We start from the raw sequence: 9,502 nt of genomic DNA, 5'->3' as shown, positions 1-9,502 counted from the left end.
AGAGATTCATTTCCAGATCTGAGAGAGAAAAAAGAACATAACATACTTGGCTATTGAGAGAAAGAAAGGCCACCGAAGTAAGCTGACCATGTCACTGATGGAGGAAACTGAAGGTCGAGAAAGGGGTGGCAGAAAAGGAACTCAAGACTCAAGGTTGGAAACCTTTTTTGTAGTTGGGAGGAGATAATTTATTGGATTAATGGGTCTTTGTTTCATTGATTGTTAAATTGTTTTTATTTTGAAAAATGGACCTTTACGACAAAAGACATTCTTGAACAAAATTAAAAAAATAAAAAATAAAAAAAGAACTCAAGGCTCAAGGTTGGAAACCTTTTTTTAAGTTGGGAGGAGACAATTTATAGGATTAATGAAATTCTATTCTAAAAGACATCCTTAAAAACAAAATAAAAAATAATTAAACCGCCGTCTGTGGGAATCGAACCCACGACCACATGGTTAAAAGCCATGCGCTCTACCGGCTGAGCTAAGACGGCTTGTCGTTTAGCGTCTTAAATTTTAGATTTTATTTATTTATGTAACCATGAAAACAAGATCAAGTTCAAATCTCGATCAGCCAGCGACTGCAGAGTGCCGGGGCAGAAGGAACTGCAGCTTCTCCAGCAATGCCTGAAATCTCAGAAGTTCCAGAGCTCGATTCCTCCAAAATATCGGACAATGCTAGTAAAGCACCACCTCGACCCGAGTTCGACCCGAAAATTATGCGCAAAACCAAACCGGGATTGAAGCGCCTCTTCCTTACCCACTCCGTCCTCTTCTCCTTCCTCCTAGGTCCGCCTCTAAATCTCAGACTCAGCTATATAAACTCCCTTTTTATATAGTTAAATTAAATAAACAAAAATTTTCTTCTTCTTCTTCTTATTGTTTCTTTTAAAAATTGAATTTCAGGTTTCCCGTTCTTATGGAAATCCGTTGAAATCTACCGTTCTCCACTACCGTTTCGCGAAATTGACTCGCTCTCGACTCACCTCCGATCCAATACTTTACTCTTTCCGCTCCATTTTCACGCCATTTTCATTGGGTTCGATTCCGATGCCGATCGCCTCCGTTACTCAATCCTCTCCGAAATTTCCAAACTAACCTCTCAAAACCTTAAATGCTTCAACAACTATTCTCTCTCCGTCACTGTCGACTCCGGCTCCCGTTGCCTCCGTGCCCCCATCACGTCGCCTCATTCGTGTCCATACCAGTGCGGATCGATCACCGCCATTGATTTTGATCCGGTCGATGACGTGGCTGTCGATGAGAGGTTGGGGTCAGTTTTTGGCCGGAAAATTAAGGAGTACAGCGTGGTGGTGGTGAAGGGTGAGAATGAGAGAGCTGTTGTCGGCAAGTATAGGCACGCGTGGATGGTTGTTGGAGGTGGCATGGAGGTGGAGATGGCGGCGATGAAGGTGGCAGAGGTGTTGGTGAAGGTGTTTGTGAATGGAGGGAGGGAGGAAGGGTCAATCCGGACTGAGTTTATGCCGGTAGGAGCAGATGGGAACATTGTTCTTTCCTTCAATTTGCTTAATGCGGATCCGCGTGATTGGGTTTATGATTGGTATGAGGCTTTTCGCTGTTAACTTTTGTTTGTTTTGTTTTGAATTTGATAGATTTTAAATTTTTGGTGATTTTGTTTTCATTCTGTTAGTTTGCCTTGAAAATCTTTAGTTGATAAAGTGTTTGATAGAATGATGCTAAACTGAACACGTTAAAATTATCATGTGAAGTTGCCTTTGCATTTTGCTCATCTTACATTTCCTTGTATCTGTTGCAGGGATTTTCAAAAGATTGATGAGACTTTGTTGGCTCCCATGATTGGGGCTTTGGGGCCTGTGGCAAACATCAGTGTAGAGAGTCAGGTCAAGGGTCATCTTCTTTTTTGTTTTGATTCATATCTCTCATATTCTGTTCTTTTCATCTGATTGGTATTTCATTGTTCTCATGTCTAGGTTCTGTACCATACACCAAAGGCCTCATTCTCTTATTGGAATCAAAAGTTGGAGAGCCATGTCTTTAGTACCAAAGATCTTCCTTTCTTTGTATGTTTCTTTAAATTTTTGACTTCTTATGTTTCTGTGGATTAGAATGTCTTGGTGCAGTTCTCTAAACTGCATGTGTTTTTGTTTGGTGTTTTCAGCCACAAGAAATGTCCGATATTTTTTCTAGTGGTCATCTAGTCATGAGTTATTGTACCTCTTATTTGGAAAACAAGGGAACTTGCTATTAATGTTATCTCATAGTTTTAACAGGTAAATTCTAATGAATGGCACTTGGATACTTCAATTGCAGCTGGCGGGCGATCAAAGATATTGCAATTTGTGGTGTATATTCATTTACTCTTTTCTTTTTATATATCTTAACTGTAATGATTGCATTTAGTGAGGTATAGGGTGTGTCATATTAATTACCTTATGGGCATCCTAATCAATGTAGTTTTGGTTTGATGTCCTCTTTTGGAGAAAATGTTGATATAAGATGGAGGCCAACTTTGATCTCCATGCCTTGTTAATCAACTCTATTTTGCACTCATATTTCTTATTTGTTTGTACAACTGTTTCAATTTTTTCAAGCAGAACTCTTTTTCCCCCCAAAGCTCACCTTTCAATTTTCTCTCTGTTGTCAGATATGTACCATCTGCAAAGGAATGCCCTCTTCTTCTCCAGTTGCCAAATGGAGAAATTTCTAAGACTAATGGCTTTATATCTCCAGTTAGTTATCTAACCTTTATTATCTTCATTCCTTTCACCAGTTTATTTTTCTTCTGAAACTTCATTACCTTATTAAATGTTTTTCTCATAAAACCTTTTAGATGTGGGGAGGTGTTATGGTTTGGAACCCCCAAAGCTGTTTAAAGAATTCAGAAAACAAGACCACAGCCAGGCATGCAATTCCCCTGCAGGTTAGGTGATATGTAACAAATTCAACAAAAAATTGCAGTCACCCCCTCCATTCTCCTCTCTCTCTCTCTCTCTCTCTCCCCTACTTGCACACATGCTTGCATTCACATGCAGATGCTATAAATTTCCAGAATTCGATTATTGTACTTTGAGACTGAAGTTTAGAAATCAGTTTCAAACCATTTAGTTTGTGGATTTTTTATTGCCATCCTGCTTGCACTATGGAAATGAAGAGAATAATTGAATGAGTAGAAGTACATATTATATTTTGCAGGTAGCTTCAATTTAATTTTCTCAAGTTTGATGCATGAATGTTCTTAAACAGGATCTTGAGAACATGTTTGAAGTATTCATTGGGCAGTTTCGACAACTTTTTGGTTTCCGGTCTGTCAATGTTTATGCTGGTGGATCAGGCATTTGGAACCTTGTACCTAGTGAAAGAGGTTTTACTGAATGGTAAGATAAAATCCTATGGCACTAGCAAGCTATGTCTGATAGTTAAATTTCTAGTGCCAGACAAGTAATATGACTTTAATAGTAGTATTTATCTGACAGAACTGAACTCAGTTTCATAGTGGTTTGATCAGCATGTTTTCTCTGTTTGGCTGCTTAAATTCCATTAGAATTTTTTAAAATGTAAATATATTTTGTTCTCATTCAATTGCTCTTTCTGTCTTTGGTTAAAGTATTTCTTCCAATTCTTGTCCAGGGAATTGGATGTCTTGTCACGGCAGCACACTTGCTTTAATCTTCATTCATGTGCTACAACACTTGCATCTCTTTCAAGATTGGTATGTGTGGGTATTAGAAAATGAACCATCTGATTCAGGTCAAGATTTTGCTATTAATGACAAACTTTAATGCAGGTTCAATCACTGCCAAGGATGATTATTATGGATGAGATAGGAAAACAGGTGAGTTATCAAGTTGGACTGTAAGTTAATTTATAGGAGCACTTGCTTCTGTAAGCATCCATATGAATATAATCATTGAACTATCAGTTTATAATTTTACCATGGTCTCTTGAGTAGGTAAAGTATTCTCTTGAGGCAGCAAAGCTGGCACAAAGTAATGCTTCTATTGGAGGATATGGATTTTCAACTAGTATGTTCCTAAACTTGTAGATTAGTGTTCAATTCTGCCTTAAAATAATTATTTGCTATTCTAGCCTCTTATCAGCTAGAATACCTAACAAAATATTTACACTTTGTTGTCAGCTTCCTCAAGGCAAGCAAGGTCTCTGGCAGAGGATGCCTTTTTCCACCCATCTATTATGTCTGTCAGCTACTATTCCTTTGAGCACTGTTTTGCTGTCTACTCGGTTAGTTAAATGAAACTTACATGTCTCTTGATAATGATTAATCAGAAACTGAGATTTTCTTCCCAAAACATGCTTTATTACTTTGTATCATGAGACTTTATTTGAGTGCTATTGGAATTTATTGGTCTCTGATAGTTAAATCCTCAATTGAAGATCTGTGAAAAGAAAAAATGCAGTATTTATCGGCTATGGAAGGGAAGGGGGAATTATCTTCTAAACGATTTGGTTTATGTAAATCTAAAGCGGGAAATTAGATACAAAATCCATTGAATTATTTTTCTTTTTCTTTACAATATATAGCATTCTGCATTTTTTTCTTCATAGTTATCTTTCTTGTAATCTCTGGTTGCTGAACTAGTATTTCAGTTCATGAAAACAGATTACTAAAAAGGTTATTATTAGTGGGATTGGTTTACTTGGATTATAAATCTCAATGGCGTTTCTTTTTATTTTTGCAGCCATTCTTTCTGCCAGTTTCAATGCATGTCGTGCTTGCAGCTCTAAGAGAATTGAAAAGATATAAGCAAGAAAAGGCAAAGTATCTAGCTTGGAAGGCTAAAGCAAACGCATCATCTTGATGGTCTCCCTAGAACAAGATTTGGCATCAAGCAAAGGCTCCAACAGTTGGAAAGGATCAGGAAGATAAGAGGAAACTGACAGTTTGGCCACATGAGAAACACAATTTTTGAGTCACGTTATACATTGCTTGTATCTGTAGCAATCACCTCATGTCATATACCATGGAAAATTTATGGACGACGGACAATGCTGAATTTGAGAGTATTTGAACAAGTAAAATTTTCTTGTAGCCGATTTGTTCAAAATTCTGTTGAAGATAAAAGCCCAAATGAAAAGAAAACCACACTCCCTTGAAGATGAAAATAGACTCTGTAGCATAGAATAAACCAGAATTTGGCATATAATTTCGCCTAAGAGACTTGTGCAAATTAGCAATACGCACAAGTTACAACTCTATCTTCCTATCTAGTTCCCTTCCTTCACTGTTGCTGCCTGCCCCTGGGTAGAAAGGATGGCCATGCATTATGTATAAAACATTTTTTTTTTTTTTCAGAATCTCTCTTTACAGTTTACACTTCATTTGGATTTTAGAAATCATCCAAAAATAAGATTAAATCAATGCAGCATATACATTAGTTTAACGTATCTAACCGAAGCCCGTAAGGGGCACGAGAAACAAGGCTCCGACCTACTTGGCATCTAAGGATACTCCATCCTTCCATTTCAATACAAGCTCCGCATGAATCCACATTTTTGTCAATAAAGCTGAACAAAAAGCAAAATAAACAAGTACCCAAAGAATTGTTACAAGCAGTGTCTCATCAGCCAAAACACAGCCCTGCTACCTTGTAGGGATGTCAGCCAATAATACATCTTGAGATCCTACTGGCAACAACCACTTGCTAAAACTCCAAATGTCAGCCTCTAGGTTCCAATGCCAGAAGTATCTTCTTTCTTGGGCCCTGGAAGCAAACCAAAAATCTTGATTAAAACAAGGGGCAGGAAAGAGAAAACACGTAGGAAATTAAGAAAATGCATTACTTTTGATATATGCATGTAACAGACAAAGAGAAAGATAAACAGCAACAGTTTCTTGGTGAAGGAAATGCTGAAGCTACAAGTGAAAGTCACATTATGTTGGACTTGAAGAGATAGTAAAGTGATATATTTTCAAACTACCTTGACACAGGTTACGGATTTTCTACAACAACATTCATTACCTATTACCTGTACATCCCAGAAATTCCAATTTCTTGAAGAGACAAACATTTAAATGCAATTAAACTATTAATTCCAATAATTCACTCAAATGATTATATGCAAGGAAAAAAAAAGAAAGCAATAAGAAAGAGGACATTTTCATAAAGTTAAGAAGGTGTGCTTGACATTTTAAAAAAGAGAAACATTTGAAGCATCTCAAATTGGAAAACTGGACAAAACTATTGAGGTAAAGTAACAGAAGTTCTTGGTTGTGAACAACAATAATAGGATATATCCCTATTTCAAATCCTTCATTGCCCAAGACAAGCATCAAATACAGCTTAAAGCAAATTCATGAATAGAAAACTGTGCATGCATGTATCAAGGTTCAGTTTGAAATTACCATTGGTATTCCTAACGCTTTTAGATCCTCATCAGTCATGTGTACAAGAGCAGTCATGTCAACCTGCAGAAAGAGGTTTATGTCTTATAGTGGAAGCAGAAATTCCTTTATTTTAAGTTATGATTTAAAACAACAAAAGGGCTAATTTACAATCTATAGAAGAAAGCATAAAACTACATACTTCCTCTGCTTGAAAAAGAATTGTGTATTTTTCAATACCCAAAGACTGGAGGAAGCCCTCAACTGATGTATCAGCCTGCATAAGAAACCACAAGGCTTAGACACACACACCAAAAAAAAAAAAACATGTTGGCAAGGTCATGATATCAAATTATGATGGGGGAATGGCTCTTAGATTGCAGCTGAAAAAGCTAACATTTCCAGAGATATGCAGGTGCAAACTCAGGGACACATTTACAATTCCATTAAAGTTAGCACAACAAGCCTTATATTATTTTCATTTTCTATACTCTACGAAATCCATAAGTTAACCATTTGCAAGCAAACCATCTATATCTTACCCTGAAGTGTTATAACACTATTCATTGTCCCACCTATTGGACTTTCAAACTGCCAACACTATGCACATTCTAGTTATAGTTTAGGACAGGTCATAATTCAGAGTTGACAGTTAAAACTTTACTCATTCACTTTATCATGCATTACAAACAAATGTAAACAAACCCTAGTGATATGCATGCCATGCATGACAGGTTTTTGAAACTAGCCTCCAGAACCCCCACCAATGAAAAAAAAAATAAACACACACATCCGCACACCTCTGACAGGAGAAAAACAGAGAAGTTATTTTTTATGCTTGTCCAATAAACAAAAATTTGGGAAGAGCAAGAAAATTGGGGGGAAAGGAGAGGGGTGGAGGAAGGGGGGGGGGGGGGGTTTGAGATAATAATAAGCAAGAAGAGCAGAAGTTCTATGCCTTTTGCTGAACCTTCTTCCTTGCTGCCATATTTGCAGCCCTTTTCGGTTCTGGTTCAGAAGTTTCAACTGCTACACTTTTCCTGGCTGGTTTGGCAGTTTCCACTTTTGGTTTTGGTGGATCAACATTTAGAGGCTGTGTATTCATTGTTCCAGATAACTTTTCACGAAGATCACGCACACCTGAGAAAGCTCCCCTTCCACTTTGAGACACCTGCTGGAGACTTTTCCTTTGGAGCTTCAAACGAAGATCACAGGCATCAACTTTGCGATCTTCACAAGCCATTAACACACAGTCAAAACCAAATAGACATTATTTAGTTGCATCCAACTATGGCAGCAATATTTTAGTTGCATGTGATTGTGTCAGGCAATTCATACTTGAAACTTGAGGTAAGTCATCTTGGTAAAGATCATGTTCCCACTTGTCATCTTCCCTCAGCCTGGAAAAGATTTGGCATGAAAGATGTTCACGGATTAGGGGCATTAACGCGAAAAGTGTAAATAAACCAAATTTGACATTTTTATTTTTTGGGGGTGGGGGATGGAATGAGGGGAAACCAAATTCAACTTACAGCAGCAACTAATATCAGCTGAAAAATCTATCACCACTCGAAATACTGTATTTTACCAAAACCAGCTACCCAAGCAGCAAAATACACCCTTACCAACTCAAACCACAAATTCCTAAGTTCATAAGCAACAAGCATACATAAAAATTAGAGAGGGCCAGAAGAATGGACTAAAGTAAAAGATAATAATCATGTCAATAAACTGCCTTGCTTTTTCTTCTGGGGAAAGAGAGGGAAAGGAAGGGGGGGGGGGGGAGAAGAGGGGGATTTGTAAAGTGACTATAAAGCACCAAATGGAATGAAGGGCGCCCTTATTTTTGAATCAAAAGTAATCAGATGACATTTGTTATACTAAATACAAACTTTGAAAGCTAAACTTTCAAATACACCTTCCCAGTTAGCTACAATCTCCGCCTCCTAACCCTCCCTTCTTTCTATGCATCATACTTGATTTCACCGACTTAGGAACCATCAAGACAAATCTAACATCAGAATTTAGGGAAACTAAATAAAATTTTTTTGAGAGAACACCATGCTCTTCTATTTAAATGATCTTTAAGTCCAATGCACTCGTGCATTCTCTCTCAAAAGCTTGACAGCAAATTAAACTCAAATATTAAAGGCAAAGCCACCGGCAAAATTGAGTCATTATTCCGAAAATATCAACAAAATGGTAAACACAAATTACTGTATCACAGCGAAGAGAAAAAGTGAAAAGAAAGATTCCTATTAAGGCAACCGTCGAAACAAACGGAAAATAAAGGGACACAACGAACCTCTTGCCAGTGATTTGATGCCGGCGAATAGAGTTGTCGGCGGAGTTGCCATTGAGTCGCTCCTTTACCGACCTTTTGCCAACAGCCTCCACTCGATCAGCATACATCTTTATCCACTAAGCAAAAAACCTAACCCTAATCTTATAAATCACAAGAGAAAGAGCCTGAGACGAGGAAAGATTGGTTTTCTAGAGGATTTTAAAATTAAAATTCTAGCTAATGTGACGAAAAAAAAGAAGAAAATAAAATAAAAAACCCTAGCCCTTATTTATAAGTAAATGCATAAAAGAATATATTAATGGAGAATTTGAAGAATTTTGTAGTGAATATTTCCTTTTAACAGCGTGTTGTTCTCACTTCCTCCGGTTTGTAGATTGGCCAAATCTATTTGGATTCTTTTCCTTTTTTTCTTTTTCTTTTTTTTGGCTTTTCGGCTTTCGAATTTTCCAATTCGGTAAGTGATATGAAGCAGAGGGACTGATGGGTTTTGTCAACGGAAAAAGAGGCCCAATGCCTTGCAACCCTTGAGACCAAATTCCTTAACTTGGATTTGTTAAGGTTATTATTGAACCAAGTTGGTGGTGATCACTTCACTTGTCAAATGCTTAAGACCTTGTTTAATATTTCAGGTATGGGGTCTAATATTTCAGCAGGTAGCCTCACATCCATCAAAAATATTCTCTTGGTATAAACCATCAACAGGTGAGTTTAAGTTGAATGTTGATGAGAGTTCCAAGCATAATTTTCAGAATGCTGCAAGAGGTGGACTTCTTCGAGACTATACAAGTACCATGATTTTTAGATTTTCTAAAAATTTTGGACCATGTTACTCATTACAGGCAGAGTTAATGGCACTACACAAGGGTTTACTTTTG

At 37.3% G+C, this 9,502-nt stretch overlaps 2 protein-coding genes and 1 non-coding gene across 5 annotated transcripts; 1 reads left to right on the top strand and 2 right to left on the bottom strand.

Moving 5' to 3' along the window:
- Positions 1 to 421: 421 nt before the first annotated feature.
- On the bottom strand, positions 422 to 494 carry TRNAK-UUU (transfer RNA lysine (anticodon UUU)). Its single transcript has one exon. It is a non-coding gene; the product is annotated as a tRNA-Lys (tRNA).
- Positions 495 to 576: 82 nt separating this feature from the next.
- Positions 577 to 5,045, top strand: LOC18612752 (GPI transamidase component PIG-S-like protein). 2 transcript variants are annotated; one of them, XM_088803034.1, is made up of 14 exons: positions 577 to 655; positions 710 to 789; positions 907 to 1,561; positions 1,778 to 1,862; positions 1,953 to 2,042; positions 2,253 to 2,326; positions 2,627 to 2,711; positions 2,813 to 2,902; positions 3,226 to 3,356; positions 3,610 to 3,691; positions 3,767 to 3,814; positions 3,932 to 4,004; positions 4,118 to 4,221; positions 4,680 to 5,045. In XM_088803034.1, the coding sequence occupies exons 1-14, from the start codon at positions 624 to 626 to the stop codon at positions 4,797 to 4,799; spliced, it is 1,749 nt and encodes a 582-aa protein (XP_088659160.1). In that variant the 5' UTR covers positions 577 to 623; the 3' UTR covers positions 4,800 to 5,045. The 2 variants fall into 2 exon arrangements, with proteins under 2 accessions (XP_088659160.1, XP_017983819.1); XM_018128330.2 differs by having other exon boundaries at positions 578 to 789.
- Positions 5,046 to 5,319: 274 nt separating this feature from the next.
- Positions 5,320 to 9,116, bottom strand: LOC18612750 (Sterile alpha motif (SAM) domain-containing protein). Of its 2 annotated transcripts, none has more exons than XM_018128343.2 (6): positions 8,628 to 9,116; positions 7,661 to 7,722; positions 7,293 to 7,552; positions 6,525 to 6,599; positions 6,344 to 6,406; positions 5,320 to 5,702 (listed from the first exon to the last, which is right to left on the bottom strand). In XM_018128343.2, the coding sequence occupies exons 1-6, from the start codon at positions 8,732 to 8,734 to the stop codon at positions 5,658 to 5,660; spliced, it is 612 nt and encodes a 203-aa protein (XP_017983832.2). In that variant the 5' UTR covers positions 8,735 to 9,116; the 3' UTR covers positions 5,320 to 5,657. The 2 variants fall into 2 exon arrangements, with proteins under 2 accessions (XP_017983832.2, XP_017983827.2); XM_018128338.2 differs by having other exon boundaries at positions 7,281 to 7,552; positions 8,628 to 9,108.
- Between the last annotated feature and the right edge of the window lie 386 nt (positions 9,117 to 9,502).

This window comes from Theobroma cacao, chromosome 1 (genome assembly GCF_053813885.1).
Source record: "Theobroma cacao isolate CCN51 chromosome 1, ASM5381388v1, whole genome shotgun sequence".
Classification (NCBI taxonomy): domain Eukaryota; kingdom Viridiplantae; phylum Streptophyta; class Magnoliopsida; order Malvales; family Malvaceae; genus Theobroma; species Theobroma cacao.
Note: the sequence above shows the minus strand (reverse complement) of the source record. Positions and strands in the feature narration are given on the sequence as shown.